The sequence below is a fragment of the Neopsephotus bourkii genome, unplaced genomic scaffold (genome assembly GCF_033783945.1).
Source record: "Neopsephotus bourkii isolate Nb327-2 ecotype Australia unplaced genomic scaffold, CSIRO-AGI_Nbou_v1 NB_960, whole genome shotgun sequence".
NCBI lineage: Eukaryota > Metazoa > Chordata > Aves > Psittaciformes > Psittacidae > Neopsephotus > Neopsephotus bourkii.
The window spans coordinates 940,091-956,635 of record NW_026901454.1 but is presented as its reverse complement, the minus strand read 5'-3'; the positions used below and the strand labels follow the sequence as shown (position 1 = coordinate 956,635).

General features: G+C 42.2%; 1 protein-coding gene across 1 annotated transcript in view; it reads left to right on the top strand.

Moving 5' to 3' along the window:
- Positions 1-1,428: 1,428 nt before the first annotated feature.
- Positions 1,429-16,545, top strand: part of NDFIP2 (Nedd4 family interacting protein 2) — a 46,288-nt gene continuing 31,171 nt past the window's right edge. The window contains exon 1 of the mRNA XM_061358965.1: positions 1,429-1,583. Coding sequence (XP_061214949.1) covers positions 1,548-1,583 — 36 coding nt within the window. The 5' untranslated portion in view covers positions 1,429-1,547. The remainder of the gene's footprint in view (positions 1,584-16,545) is intronic.

Here is a 16,545-nt window from a genome sequence, read left to right as displayed (position 1 = left end):
GCAACAACAGAGTAGGCCTGAACTTCCCAAACTTGCTTTGTTTGGGTAGTTTCAGTAACTGCTGCATTAGCCAGATATTGGCTGCAAGCACACGTAGAAAGCCTCATGTTTCTACCTCCTCCTCCTCGCTCAGAATCCTGCATCCATTCACTCCCACCCTGTCTAGAAATGAAAGTGCAAGCTGGCTCCCAGTTCTCTGCCCTCCTACTCGCACACACTGGAATGTGACTCCACAACCCTGAGTCCTCATCCAGATTACCTGTAATGACGGCCTGCACAAAAACACTTACCCTGCTGCACAGGTCTGCCTCCATGCTGACAAGCAGCCTGCACGAAGGTTCAGATCTGGGCCATGGAATAAAGTTTTGCATGTGAGACATACTGACAGCAGGAAGCTGCTTCTGTGCAAGCATTTACTTTGCAGATCTGTTATACTCCAGCACAAAAAGCAGGAACTGCAGCTACAGCTATTGCTGAATTGTTTCATACCACTGTTGCATGTCTGACAGTTTGGGAACCTAGGGACAAGTCACTCTCATGATACGCCACTACAGGTAGTTTTCCACTGATTTAGCCCAGGTCATAAACATATAAGCATTTACAGATTTATGGAAGAAGCGAGAAGTCACACATTCTTGTCATACAGTGGTGTTTCATCTTCAACGGGACAGCAAAAGGGCTCATGACTCATAATTACTTTACACAGATACCCATTTAAAGTCAATACTATCAATACTCCTGGTCCCCAAGATGTCTTCTGTGGCATTATTCTACTTCTTGTCCCAAGGAGGTTAAGTGTCTAACCAAGCCATGGGTTTTGGGACACAACAGCCTCACGGGATAGTGCTGCCCAGTAAAGTGAAAGGGCTGATGCACAATCAAGTCATGAGCTAGGCAGCACGTACACCACCTGGGAAGAGGTCGAGGGCAGCCGCAAGCGTAGCCAGCGGGTTCAGCGCCTCATACCTCAGCACAACACAGTGTGCAGGCCCGCGGCAGAGCCAGAGCCTCTAGCAGCCGCCGGCCTGGGGGATCGACAGGAGGCACGAAGTCCCAGTGCCCTCCGCAGCGGCAGTGAAGACGGCGACGCCCACAGACGGGCGATGGAAGGGAACACGGGTAGAGGAACGACGATGCGCACAGACGGGCGATGGAAGGGAACACGGGTAGAGGGACGAGGCTGGGGCGGCAGAGAAAGGAACAAGAGCGCTACAAAGACAAGCACAGCTCTCGCAATGGCTCCTCACTCGCCAAGGCAGCGCTCGGAGCCACCTCCGCGCATGTGCGAGAGGCAGCGTCGTTACGCCACACGTGCGACGTGAATCCCCAGGCAGCTCCCCTGTCTGGGGGTGGGGTATGCGCCGGCTCCGCCCCCGGGGCGGGCAGAGGGGCGGTCGCGGCGGGGCAGGGCGGGGCCGAGCCGGGCCGGGCCGGGGCGGTGGCAGCTCCGGTGGAGCGGGGGGGGGCGGCGGCCGAGGAACGCAAGGAGACGCGGTGTCCGTGGGAGCAGCTGCGGTCGTGGCGGTGCGTGTCGGCGGGCGGACAGGATGGATCACCACCAGCCCGCCAGCCGTTACCAAGTGGTAAGTGCGGCGTCCCTGGCAAGGCCCCGCTGGCCTTCCCGCGCCTACTTGGGTCGGGTTGGGGGGAGCGGCGCGGGAGAGGGAGATCAGGGTGTCCTTTCGTCATCCCCCCCCCCCCCCCCCCCCCCCCCCCGGTTCCTGGCTCTCAGGCGTGGGGCTTTGTCAGGGACCCCTGGCTTTCCTCCAATGACGGCCCAGCCCGAGAGCGGCCCAGTCCCCTCGGGCGGCGGCGGCGGGGCGCTGACAGCCGGGCCTTGCCCGGGTGGCGCGGCCCTAGTGGCCTTTCCTCTCCACCTTCCACCCGAGGCTCGGGGTCTCCGGGGGGGGGTGTCGGGCCGGCCCCGTCGCTGGCCTGCAGGAGAAACTGGCTTCGTCCGCTCCCTCCTCCTTCTTCTAGCTGCCCCTCGGCGGGTGGTCCCGGTCTGGGGGCGGCGGGTTTTGGCCCGCCGGTGTCGGCGGAGCGGTGGGCCTCTGGGAAAGCGCAGCCCGAGCAGAACAACGGTTCGCGTTTGCCCCGCTGCGCAGCCGGGGAAGGGCAGGCTTCGCTCTGCCGGTGAGCCAGTGCTTTCCTGCGAGCCGAGCGTCTGCTCTGGGACCTGGTTACTCTTCATAGCTCCTGGGTGTCTGGCACAGGGACAGAGGGTGATGCGTGTACGTATGTTGTCATCTTTAAGAGGGTGTGTGTTTGTGTACATAAACACGTGTACACTGGTTTACTTTAGGTTAAGTGGAGGGGCTGTGAAATGCAGGAGACTGGCCTTCAGTAACCCGCTGAGTGCGTGTATATACACACGCACAGGCACGAGTCTTGCTGTAAAGAACAGTCCTCAGTGCTTTGCAGTCCATTGCATTCAATTTTAATGTCCGTGATTTCCTTCCTGAATTCAGGTACAGTAATAATCATTTAGGATGCAAAGGTTGTCCTCCTGTCCGAATTGAGTGTACTGCTTGTTTCTAACAGCCATTAGTTTAACATTGGTTATTTTAACTTAGTCATTAACTTAATGTCAGTTATACTCAAAATATGTAAGCTTTTCTGGTTACTGGTCACAAAAAGTAACTTGGGTGCAGTCAGACTCCTTAGCAGTTTCAATTTTATCCTTCAGTCCCCTTGTGCTTCGTGGCTTTGCTGTGTAAGGGTATACAGTAGAAGTCTGAAATCTCTGCTGATGTCTGTAATTCAGATTTCTACTACAGTATTCTGTTAAATCCTGAATTTTTTATCTTGCTGTTCATGTTTTACAGCTTGAGCAGTGTAAGCTGTCCATGGAAGTAATCATGTTTACTTCTGTGCGTGTACAGAGCTAAATACTGGTTCTTATATTCAGATTTTTCCTAGATTATGATCTAAAAAGGTACAAAAAGGTAAATCCCTTGTAATGGGTTTGGAATATTTATTTTGATAGTGTTACAGTGTGGTAAATCTTTGTGCTTTTGCATGATGATACACTGAGACTGTTGTGTAGCTGACGAGCACCCTGCCTCAGGCATGACGTATGATTTGAGGATGCTAGTCGGTCTCCAAGTGCTTTATGGGTCAGTGCTTTTCAGCATGGTACTCTTCCTGCACCATGCTACTATGACTTGGAATCAGCAGAATTCCCGAAGTCACTCCTCCTCCTTTGCAGTGGAGAATGATAAATGCTGGCAGAGCCTTTTCTTAAGAGCTTACAAATGCTGTCTTCCCTGAGGCCTGAAGTAACCTGTGTATGGCTTAGAAGGCCTTAAGACTTTATGCTATTACACTTCAGACAGGTACAAGAAAATTTTAATTACGTTACCCAAAGGAGTGGTAAAAAATATGGTAAGATGAATCAAATAAATAATTTGCCTGCATATTGTTTTTATGTTGCATTTCATTTGGAATATCTAGCGATGGTGCTGGTGCCCAATTTTGGATAAATGCTTTTTGGTGTGGCCTTCCAAAACGGTTTATCTTAGTATTTGATGATAGAAGTTGGCCTAGTCAGTTGGCTGTGAATGTGAAACTTTGTGGTCAATTTGTGTCACTGGATTTTGTTACGAAAGTGTTCTCTAAAGGCTTAGTAATTACAGCATGTTAATTTCCATTGAATTAGTTTTAAAACACAGTGAAAGTGCTGTCTTAGCCTCTGATTTACTCCAGAATTTAAAATACCATCTTACTGATTCCTATTCCATGGGAAAGAGTGTGATGTTTAATCTTCTGTCATAGCTGGATTTCAGACATTGAGATTTTTGTGATGTTACTGACTTTGTGTGTTGGGTCGGAGAATGGAAGGAGTAAGGCAATTGCAAATATAGTTGATTAGCACCTGATTATTCAACTGTGTGATATTAAGTGTTATGATGTATTTGCATCCATAATGGGTGTGAGAAGTAGTAAGTAATAGATTATTGCAGATTTTTATGGAAGTGTCCTAATTTTTAAGGACAAAATATAGAAGAAAAATAGGACTTAATGTGATTAATACTGGTGTTGTGGATGGTCCACCCCCCTAGTGCGAAGTTTACAAAATCTGGGTGCTGTTATGCTCACTGTATGCCTTTTTTTTGGTTGTTTTCTTATTAATGATAACAAATGCCTTCCCCTCTCCCCCCCCCCCCCCCCCCCCCGCAATTTTGCCTTTACTTCTCACTGGTCTGTTTTACTCTATTCAGGGCAAGTCCTCTTCTAAATGGAATTATAGGCAATAGTATGTTATTATCAAAAGAATAAAAGAATTACTTACTGACTTGCATATCTGTTCCTGGCAGTGACAGTAGCACTTCAGTGGGGTTGAAGAGCCATCTCACTGCTGCCTCTATTTGTCGTTTCTTAAGCAACTTAAAGACTTTTCAGAATAGCAGGCAATTTAACTTTGAGCTTTAGCACAACTAACCAGTTTTATGGCTTCTTATGAAACAGAAAATGTCTAATCATAAAGCTAGCACTCAGCTTCTCTTGGGTTTTATCTCAGAAATAGCTCTAAAGCTTTGTTCTGCATCTTACTCTTCCTTGCGTGCCTGTGATTTATTTAAAGAGCAATATAAAAATGTTGAAACCAGGCAACTATTGGGAAGCTGGTACTTGGGACTGCAGCAAAGTGTTGTGAGCAGAGAGCAGGCGGTACATCAGCATTAGGTAACTGCCTGTCATGGGCATGTGTGATCTGCACTGCTTTCCGCCCTTCCTTCCTCGTCCTCTCTTCATAAGGCAAAAAGACAGCTAATTGATGGGTAAGAATTTGTCATGCTTCCCTGAAGCAATATGACATCACAAGTAAATTAGCCAACCTTTGTTCTCTTGCTTTAGTTCCCTTTTTTTTTTGCCCTTAGTCACTTGCATGCAGCAGTCCTGTTGATAAACGTGTCTTAGGTTTTACATTCCTTCCAGGTGTAGGTAGTCAGTTCAGTTGTGTCATTTCCTTATTGTATTTTTTTTCTCCCCCTATTCTGCTTTTTGGGTAAGGGAGCTGAGGCGTGAACTTTAGAAAAAAAATCACATAAAAATTCTTCAGTGCTCTTTCCTCTTATTCTTTTTAGCTTCCAGCTTTTTGTCATCTGACCTTCATTTGTGCAGTATTATCTTGTCTAAAATGTCTGCTCCTAGTCCACTTTGTTTGCAGAAACAGTGTTTTGAATCATGCTCTGTGAATCTATACTGGGAACAAAAAAAAAAAAAACAACCCACAGCCGTTTTTTGCAGTGCATAAAACTTGGTAAGCAACTAAGTATTAGAAGTCAAGATTGCCCTTTTTTTTTTTTTTTCTTCTGTGAAATGTGATTTTCGAGTTAACTGAGTCACAAGGAAAGACTTCACGTGCATATGAGTGATTTAGACACAGAAATCACATTGAATGGTGCAGGATTTACATGCTGAACTGCTTAAGAATTATAGTCAACTTGCTGCTCCTCCCAGATTTTCCTGATTAAAGCTTTGGGCTATCAGTGTGGGGTCAAGTAGGCATTAGTCTTTGATTTACGGGGTGGTCAGAGTGAGGTAGGTAAGTGGTAGAATGGGTAGGTAGCAAACTGGGACAGATGAAGCCAAAGACAGCAGTCCACACAGATGTCGGTTTAGCTGTCACTGAACTTGCCATGCCAGTGTAGCAACTGGGATTGGTGGGATTTGTCAGTGATGTGTGATGTGCAGTCTTGTATGAATATAAGTTGTGTTGCTGGGGTTGAGAGGTGAAAATTGGCACTGTAAACACTATTCCGGTCAGTTTGCCTGCATGCTGCATGTTGTGAATAGTTTTACAATTAAAAAAGGCTTAATTTTCTGTATCTCCGAACGCCATTGTCATTGACTCTTTACTCTGGCAGTGTTACCTGGTTAGAAGTCTTCATCAAAGTCAAGTTGTCTTTGTAGGTCTCAAAAACATGAAAGTCAGCCTACACAGGAAATGTGCACAAAGAACAATCTCTTCCTCCTTTCTTTTCATGGGACTGACCTTAATAGTGGTTGGCAAATAAAATAAATACTGTTTATTGTACACCCTTGATATAACACCCCCATGGAAAATATCTACCAGATTTTATATAGTAATTATTGTCTTTGGAGAACTCTTATGTAATCTATGTTACTAAACAGATCGAGCTAGCTTACATTATGGAAATTCTGTCGCTTTCCACTGATGCTGTGGTGATGCTGTAGCTGGAAGATAAAATCAGCATCTAGGAGACTATGTTTATAATGCTGAAAAGTACTGTGTAAAGATGCATGAAGTGATAAGTGTTACTGTTGCTTGCTTGTAACATTGTACTGTTATATCTAGTGATATTAAGTTCTTAATTGTTGAAGATAAAATTTCTTCGTGCACTGGCTTTTTGCACGTGAAACACCTAGCACAGGCCTTTATTAATTTAGAAGGGCAAATGAGGGTCTTCTGAAATGAGGTAAATGATGCTTTCACATAGCAGGCTCTCCTTGCAGCTTAATGGATTTCTTTTAATTTAATGATAAACATTTAAAATGTTGTATTTCTGTAGCATTTTTATCTGTGGCATATTTTTCTATTAAACATAGTGGATTTTTTCTTGACAGAGTAGCTTTACTAGTTTTATAAATGCTTTTCCCTATTTTTTATGAAGAATCTTGCCACAAATGAGGAAGACAGTTTATAGATGTTGAGGTATGATTGCATATACAGTAGTAATGCAGTTAGTGCTTAAAAGCCAGTGTATTTTACTTTTTTTTCCCACTTTTTAGTTAAGTTTCAAAGCACTTTCTAGTTAAGTTTCAAAGCACTTTCACGTTTTATGCGAACAAAGAAATAAACTTCCAATCTCTTTTTATGTGTCTCCTAAGTCAACGTGATCAGTTAATATCCTTTCTGTCAATTCCAATCCATTGTAAATTGCTGGTTTAACTTTGTGTACTGCCATCACTGTCTCAGTTTTGGATCTGTTTTGGGGGGCCATAGATATAACACCCAGATCTGCAACTGATTTACAGGAAGAAATGCTGGCTCACTAGTATAAGATGAGTAACAGCAGCTGCAGTAGCTTTCTGGTTCTTTACGTGGGCACAGGTTGTGGCATGTGGGCAGTTTCTTTTTGGTGTGGGCACAGACGGACCTGAGATAGTTTACACACAAACTGGTTATGTAGGGCATCAGTTCTACCCTACTGAACAAAATAAAATGAGTAGCGAAACCCAGCAAAATGTACCTATGTTGCTGCACTTGGGTATTTCTCTAAAGGTCTTGGTAGGACAAAATTTAAGGTTGACTCTTTGTGAAGGTAGTGCAGGAGGACAGGGTAGGAACTGGACTGTCTTTTCTGGTGGCAGCAAGCTGTTGTTGTGGTTGAGTCTATCTTGTGAAACTGGGATTTTTAGGTTCTCAAAAAGAGGCACAAAACCAGAAGAAAGAGTTACCTGATGTATGCAGTGGCACGAACTCATATAATGTAAAAGGACAGCTTCAGGCTGTGGCATGCATACATGCCACACCTAGTAAGTCTTCTAATCCTACTAAAAGGGCTGAAGTTTAGTAACAGGAATAAAATGCCTTCAAATAGCAGGGTTCTTAGCAGAAGTCATCTGTGATGTGGCCAAGCTAGATGTGGCTTTCATGCTACTTGGACAAAATGGCTAATTATAGGTTTATTTTGAAGCTTTCTTCCCAGTGACAGTGTTGACAAAACAAGGAAGATGTAACAACTGGTAATGTCATCTCACCTAACACTGTGAGACCTCAGTGCTCAGTTTACAGTTGTAGATTTGAATGTTGTGTTGAGTTTCATAGCCTCAAACCTCCTTCTGTACTTCACGTGCATCAGCTGCTTTGGAAAGGGGAATGAACAATTGGCTGTGTACCAGTACACCTACACTAGGTAAACCCTTTTCAAACAGAGAAGAAAAATAATGCTGAGAAATAACGATTAAGAAAGCAATGAAAAAATTGGCAGGTTGTTAGGTCGGAGAGGCACTGCCAACTCTTTCTACTGGAACTGAGCTATTGCACAGTGAAGGCTGTGGGCTTGAGCTGCCTTAGGCTTAGGTCTCCCACTTCCTAGACAAGTACTGTCATAGCTACCTGGTTTTAGTAAAATGGGCACCCCCTTGTTCAGCTGTGTTTTTAGTGAAAATGGTTAACTTCTGTTTTGTGCTGAAGTAATTTCAGACTTGCAAAGCCAGGGCTCGCAGCACATGTCAGGATGTGGATGCCTTGCAGCTTTGAGTTTTACAGTGAAAGTGGAAAGTACATTTCCATTTTAACATTTAACTGTTTATTCCACTTAAGCATAATTTCCATTATCACAGGCTAAGATTAACCCAAAACTGATATAGTCTAATTTATTGCTTGTTCACCCTGTAGCCAAAATATTAGATACTGAGTCACTCCCCAGCCCCGTGTCAGTCTGTGCCTCCTCTGACTGACTTGGAACAGACAGAAGGATTTAGAAAAGCCTTCAAACTTTGGGTGGTAGACATGAAAAAATCTGGTCAATAAGATGTGTATTACTTTATTTCTGTTTGTAATCGCATTTTTCTGTTTATTGAGTTACTGAGCGGAGTGCTTGGCTGAGATTTGTCACCTTCCTTCTTGTAAAATGTGGCTTTCTAGTAAAAAAAAAAAAAAAAAAAAAAAGAGGAAAAAAAGTTCTCCCACCTATTGTATGGTAACTTAACATATTCACAACCATAGTTTGTCAATTTTAGCCTCGAATAATATTTTACCTTTAGATAGTAATTCTATTAATGTTGACTCATTGTGGGAGGGTTAAGAATCATGTCCTTGCTAAAGATGTATATTTGAATTATTGAATGTGGTTTTTGTTTTTCCCTGATTAATCCGAAAAGATCATAGAATCATAGAACAGTTTGGTTTGGAAGGGATCTTAAAGATCATGTGGTTGCAATCCCCAGTGTTAGGGCAGCCTTGAGGAAATCTTATTGATAAGAGGATGCTGACAGTATCACTTATCTGCTTATTGCAGAAAATAATATGGACCTTCTTCTTTGTGTGTTGTTTGTTTGTGGGTTTTGGGTTGTTTTTGTGTGAAGTAGCACAAGCTCATGTTTAAGCATTGCTTTGGTAATGGTTAGTGTAGTTAACACTTGCCATCTTTGAGGAGTGAGTGATGCCTATGGTAAAGCATGAGACAACTAGGGCAAACAGTCTTGACTGGTACTGAGGCCAGTTGCCTATTTCGATCAGTACTTTGAATCAATTGTCATATTTTGTAATTTAAGGGAAACATTACTTAAGGTATTTTTAAGGCATGTACTCAAGCATTAAGGCTCTTAATTGAAAGTCCAGAGTTGTGGTCATAAAATTGACTTCCATTAAACGTGTAGAATAAATTACTAGGAAAAAGACTTGCACAAACCTAAAGAACTATTCCAAATTCTAGAGTGAGAATGCATAATTTGAACAAATGAGCTGAAGCCATGCAGTGCTGGGCCTCAGCTGATGGTGAGTGGTGTGGCCCATGTTCCTTTCTCATGTAAGTTAATTCTTGCTTCTACTTGTATTTTTAAATACTCCCTATGGTTTAGAGGTAGCGCTGGTTGGTCATTTTGTGCACTCTTCCAAAGAGGTGACCTTCTTTGACTGCTGCTTTTTCTGTTTTGGTTTTGTTTAGCTGCCTGCTGGAAAGTGCCTTCCAAAAGTGTGCATCATCTGTGTAGCAACTGAGAGGTTCAGAGAGTTGGCCTTTGGGCCACATATTTTATAGGTTTGCTTTAAAATATTTAGTTGGCACTCTTTTAACAGTAGGCTTGGAAAAACTTGATCTATCTGTTGAGACACATACATTCTTTAAAGAAAGGGCCCTTAATGTTCATTGCTGTTGTGCGAGTTGTATTTGTCTTTGCTACTAAACTTTGTTAAAGCTGTGTGTCCCATAATGGAAGGGAGAGAAAGAAGGCAAATCAAAATGAGAATTCTTTCCAGCAGAGCCTGTTCTTCTGCATGTGATGCACAGTAAGTGTGCTCAGCTGGTGTTGTGTATGTGTGTGGGTTTTTAAGCCTTTGAAATTTCTGTCTGTGTTATCTCTGTAAACTGAGGAGCTTGAGTACTCTGTTTCCAGCTACGAAGAAAATGAGTTATGCTGAGAAAGTCAGGCATGATTGACTTACTAAGAGTGTATTTGCTCTTACTGATTAATAATATCTACTGATTTATTTAATGTTTCATTTTGGGCTCCTGTGTACTGTGAAGTAGGAAACTGTTCTTGAGTAGCTTTATTCACAGACACAAGCAATAAGGCTTAGTGTTGTCAACGAAGTTGAGACATTTGAAGTTTTTCTTGGAGTTTTCCTGCAGAATTTTTAAGGACATTTACTTATGTCTGATACAGGAGGCACAAACTTGAGTCCTTTTCTATCTGCTTCTCTCAAGTCAGGGACTTGAGGTGAAAACTGTATACTGCTTCTGCAGTTCAGTTTCCATGATATTTTTCCAGGAAGAAACTCCTTTTTTTCTGTATCCCTCCCCTTGTAAAATGAATTGGCTATTTTTAGCATCCTCCTGCATTGTCTTTGTTAGGGAGTTCTATGCATGAGCCCTTCTACTGTACTTGGGCCTTTAAGTGAAACATGCATAATGTATTTAGAGAAATATTCAGCCTTTCCAATCAACATTGATTTTTTTCAGCCCAGATCAGTGTAGACTGAAATGGAAGCTGGAACTAACTGTTGAATATTGAGTTGCTCTTTTCCATTTCTTAATTTTACATATTTTCCTATCCTCCTATTTTTAAAGTTTGCATGTTTTGCATGTTCTATGCAACTTTAGAGTGACTGGGATCTATGTTCTGTACTGATTCTCTAAATCTGCTGGTAAGTAAAGACGTGACCTTTTAAGTTGAAGTTCTTGGAACTGTCACTGGTGGTTAGCTGAAGCTGTTGGTTAGCGGCAGCTGCCACGCAAATCCTGATGAAACATTATCCGTCATCAGGAAGATAGTGAGAATGAACATGAAGCATCACGGTATGAAACTTGGGACCTGCCTGCATTTTGGACATTATATGCAGTTTTGGTCTCTTACAGGAGGAGCTACAGAAGGTAAAGAGGAACAGACTTCTGAAAAATGATGTCTGAAAATTGTGGTGGGTGTTGAACGTGATCATCATTTCAGAGTCGGCAAGGCAGTGGATGAAGCAGTTGTGGAGCTGTTCACCAAATTGTGCAATATTAAAACTGGAGAGTTCTTAGTGAAGCTTGGTTTAAGTAATGGAAAAGAAAGTACACAAGGAAAAGCTAGCATATGTGGTTTGTTAATGCACAAGGTCATTGAGGCAGACAGTACTAGCAGATTTAGAAACACAAATTCAAGCACATCAGATTTGTAATGGATACAAATGGGGTCGGTAGAGACGTACACTTTACAGTTGTAACAGCTGTATCAGGGGAGTCTGAGGAAAATAGGTGGGAAATATGGGACTAAGGCTCATGTGCTGTCCATGTACCTCCTGATGGAGACGGAACACTTCCATAGACAACTGCTGGTCTCAGTAGTTTACTTTCTTCTTATTAACGGATCTCTCACTTCTAAGCAGAAAGCATTCAAGGATTCAGAAATTTTATACTTTGTTTACAGAATTTACAAAAGTTCCTCAACCTGTTCTCAAGTTACCATTTGACAAACAGAGGTATGTGGTAATCTTTTGAGTAACTTCTGCGTTCTAGAGTAGGTCAGGGTTGCAGTACCTCATTGTGTACAAGCTTTAAACTAAGCTTTTACTAGTTCTTTCTCTAGAAATATTTTTTTTTTATACTCATGCTTGAAGGTTTGAAAAATGTGGGTCTCAGCCATAGTCTTTATTAGTATTTATAGACATAGCGTTTTTTTTGTTGACAAATTTCATGATTAATTCCTATAGCAATGTAATAGGTAAAACTCTTGGAAACTACACCAGGTTCATAATTTTACAGTAAATATGAAGAATCTTTTTGGATCATGTCAGAATTCTAGTATTCAGCATTGTTTCTGAATAATTTAGTAATAATAATAAAAAAATCCAATAGGTTAAAGAACCATAGTTGGAGAAAACTGACTGGAGTGATTTATGAAGCACATGTAAAATGCTGTAACTTGCTATGGATCATTTATGTATGAGGAGTCTCACATTGGCAGAAGGGCTGTTCTATTACAACATAGAAGTTTGCCTCCAGAGGTTGTGGGTTTCCATGGTACCTAATCCTTATTTAGCAGACACTTGGTATTTCTACACAGCTGTGGAATGGCAGCAGCCTACTTTTGTTCTGCTTTGCTCCTGCTAGCGCAGCTTTTAACACCTTTGACCTTCTAACATACTGACTACTCTTGAAAACTTTCTGCAGAGATGCATTAAGAAAAAAAAAAACCAATCCACTCCCATGTCATGAAGGGCTAATCCTAGATGTGGGTATATTATAGCTGATGCTTGCCAAGTGATGGGATGGTGGGGAAAAAATGATGTGGATCTCATCTATACAGTCAGGAATTCTGATCAAATTTGATCACGTAGTTTTAAATACATGAAAGCAAAAAGTAGCAGGTAGTAGCTAGACTTTGTGGTTTACTGGAATGTACTTCAGTGCTTTATAAAGTTGATTACTTAGATCTTCAGTAGAGTATTTATTAATCTTGAGGATGATGTTTCTCTGGTAGTGTTGCGGCTGTGGCCAGGACTGTTGGGGGAGAGAGTGCATTTGGTGGAAATAGCTGCCTTCCTACTGGCTGGTCTGCACAGACTTGTGGTAGATTGGTTTTACAGCAGACATCTGAAGAAAAAGGCTTGATGATTTTGTAAACTGCCTTATTGATAGAGCATAAGAACTGATAGGAGAAAGCTAGTAAGTTAAAATACAGTGTGGTTTGAGGGTTTTGTTTGTGTATTTGTTTGGATTTTTTTTTTGTTCCCCTCAAAAATTCTTTTATTTTACAAAATTGTGAAATACTTCTTTCAAAGGCTGTTGTGGAGATGTGTTTTTCCTGATAAACAAGAAAATTAAAACAATTACTTTGCATAAGGTTTTATTTATCTCTTCTGTTCTTGTCTTACCTGAGTGTAATTTCAGATTATTGATTCTAATTTGATTATTCAGTGCCTACTAGTGACCTAAATTAGGGGTGATCGATTTTAGCACGTGAATGGTGTTTATGCATTAATGGTATGGGCATTAGGGGGTTTTCTAAAAACAAAATGTAATAGTCCATAGCCTGATCTGTGGAGACTATGAGGTCTCATTCAGAAACAATAGAGAGGGGTAAACAGAGGTCAAAGCTGACCCTAACATGAAGTATTTTTGTATCAGAATTAAATTTAATTTCCAGATTTCCTTATTTTTTTTCCTTTGAAAATCCCAAGATTACTCTTTTGCTATTTACAGATGAATGAACCTATTTTTAGCCCACTAAATCTGGACAAATGCAAAATGTGGTTACAAAATAAACATTTAATACACCGCTTGTATTTGTTCAATTGCTTTTTTCTTACATAAGTAGAGAACTCTGCTTTCAAGTCTCCATCTCAAGCCTTGTTTGTAGGAGCAGTTTAGTACAGGTTTACCAGTTGCTACCAGTTGGCAGGTATAAAAGGCCTTTAAATTTTTCAGCAAATAAAAATATTGGATGTGACACAGAGAGGTGAGAAGCTTCCTGAAAGCTTATTGAATGTGATGGCAATTTTCTTTTTAACCTACTGTTGGTTACACCTGTGGTACTTACAACAGTAGAATTTCCTTGGAATAAATACCCCTGTACCAGTATGGAAGATGTTGTGGATCTGCTGCAGAAATGTTAGAATGCTTTTTGTGCACTGCACTGGTAGTTTTGAGATGAGTCTGTCTTCACTCCCTCCGGCACTGGAAGCTGCAGTAAGTGGATGTTTTTGGTTGACCTTTTGGCGTAGTCTGGAAAACTGTAGAAAACCAAAGTGGTAACTTCTACAAAGTAAGAAGATGATGAACCTCTGTTGCTTAGAGCATTGCTTTTTGTGGAGGAAGTGTATCAACTGACTGGTTTGCATACAAAGGTTAAACTTTCATGATCTGCTTAGTTGTCTCCTCACATTAATCAAGGCAGGATTTTAAGTCCCACATTACAGAGTTTCTGTGCATTGTTATTTGTTTTAATGTCGTTTGGAAGAACCCATGAACTGGTCGGCATGAAGTCAAAACTGGAGGAGCCAAGCATCTTGAGAAAAGTAGTATCATTGCAAAGGCTGGAAAGGAGGACACATTAAAAGTACTTGTAATTTACATGAAGCCCCAGGCAGGACTGTCACTACTAAAACTTACGTAAAAGCTTATGTAAAAGTCTGGCTTCATAAAGATGAACTAGTAATAAAGGTATAAAAGGAAACAGAAAAAGAAAGCTGGCTAGTTGGAGTTTTTTCCCCATGTGGCAGTATCTTCTGCGTAATTTTACGCTTCACTTAAAGGAATTATATAAATAGCATGAAAATAGTGTATGTTTATAAAGAAAGCCTTTTAAAATGCTTTCAGTGTGCTGTTGAAGTTAATTGTGTTGCAATGATTTTATAATGTATTGATTTGTGTGAATCATGCAATGGGAAAAGAGCAGCTTTTGAAATGTGCATAAAATGGGGTAACACAAATAGTACTGTTTGTGTTACACTGTGACTAGAGCATGTGCTGTCCTAATGACTTTATATTAGAAAAAATTGTTCCAGCCCTGTGTATATATAGTGCAAGTGACATAAAACTTATTGTGCCATTTTGCCCTGATTTTTTTTTTTTTAATTGGCATATTTCAATAACTTGCTTTTATTGCCACTCTTCAACAGTTAGGTCAGACAAAATTACTATACAATCATAGAATAGTTAGGGTTGGAAAGGACCTTAAGATCCATCAAGTTCCAACCCCCTGCCATGGGCAGGGACACCTCGCACTAAACCATATCACCCAAGGCCTTGTCCAGCCTGGCCTTGAACACTGCCAGGGATGGAGCATTCACAACCTCCCTGGGCAACCTATTCCAGTGCCTCACCACCCTAACAGGAAAGAATTTCCTCCTTATATCCAATCTAAACTTCCCCTGTTTTAAGTTTTAACCCATTACCTCTTGACCTGTCAGTACAGTCCCTAATGAAGGGTCCATCCCCAGCATCCCTATATGTCCCTTTCAGATACTGGAAGGCTGCTATTAGGTCTCCACGCAGCCTTCTCTTCTCAAGGCTGAACAGCCCCAACTTTCTCAGCCTGTTTTCATATGGGAGGTGCTCCAGATCATCCTCATGGCCCTCCTCTGGACTTGTTCCAACAGTTCCATGTCCTTTTTATGTTGAGGACACCAGAACTGCACACAATACTCCAGGCGAGGTCTCATGAGAGCAGAGTAAAGCAGCAGGATCACCTCCTTCGACCTGCTGGTCACGCTTCTTTTGATGCAGCCCAGGATACGGTTGGCTTTCTGGGCTGCAGGCACACACTGCCGTCTCATGTTCATTTTCTCATCGACCAGCACCCCTCCGAGTCCTTCTCCGCAGGGCAGCTCTGAATCTCTTCTCTGCCCAATCTGCAGCTGTGCCTGGGATTGCTCTGACCCAGGTGTAGGACCTTGCACTTGTCATGGTTAAACTTCATGAGGTTGGCATCAGCCCACCTCACAAGCGTGTCAAGGTCCCTCTGGTTGCCATTCCTTCCCTCCAGCGTATCAACCGAACCACACAGCTTGGTGTCATCGACAAACTTGCTGAGGGCGCACTCAATCCCACTGTCCATGTCAGCGATGAAGATGTTAAACAAGACCGGTCCCAACACCGGTCCCTGAGGGACACCACTCGTTACTGGTCTCCACCTGGACATTGAACCGTTGACCACAGCTCTGCCTGCGGCCATCCAGCCAGTTCTTTATCCACCAAGTGGTCCATCCATCAAATTGATGTCTCTCCAATTTAGAGACAAGGATGTTGTGTGGGACAGTGTCAAACGCTTTACACAAGTCCAGGTAGATGACATTAACTGCTTTACCGCTGTCCATCAGTTCTGTAGCCCCATCATAGAAGGCCACCAAATTGGTCAGGCAGGACTTCCCCTTAGTGAAGCCATGCTGGCTGTCATCAAGCACCTTGTTGACTTTCATGTGCCTTAGCATGCCTTCCAGGAGAATCTTCTCCAAGATTTTGCCAGGCACAGAAGTGAGACTGACTGGTCTGTAATTCCCCGGGTCATCCATTTTCCCCTTCTTGAAAATGGGGGTTATATTTCCCTTCTTCCAGTCATCGGGAACTTCACCTGACTGCCATGATCTTTCAAATGTGATGGCCAGGTATATTTGCAGGTAAATGAAAAATGTGAAGTAGATAAAGAAATCTTCTGCCCAGTTTCAGTTTTCATTTTGAAAAGTGAAACAGTAAAAGCATCTGCATTAGTCCTCTCAGCAAAGGCTTCTGTACTAAGGCCTTTCCTGTGGTTCATGTTCTTTGTGTGGTACCAGCTGGTTTAAGGCATTGCATCTGATTACTTTGGAAATAATTACACAGACAAAATAACAGACTTAAGGAAATAAATTGCAGGAGGAGGTGCAGTACTTCTTTA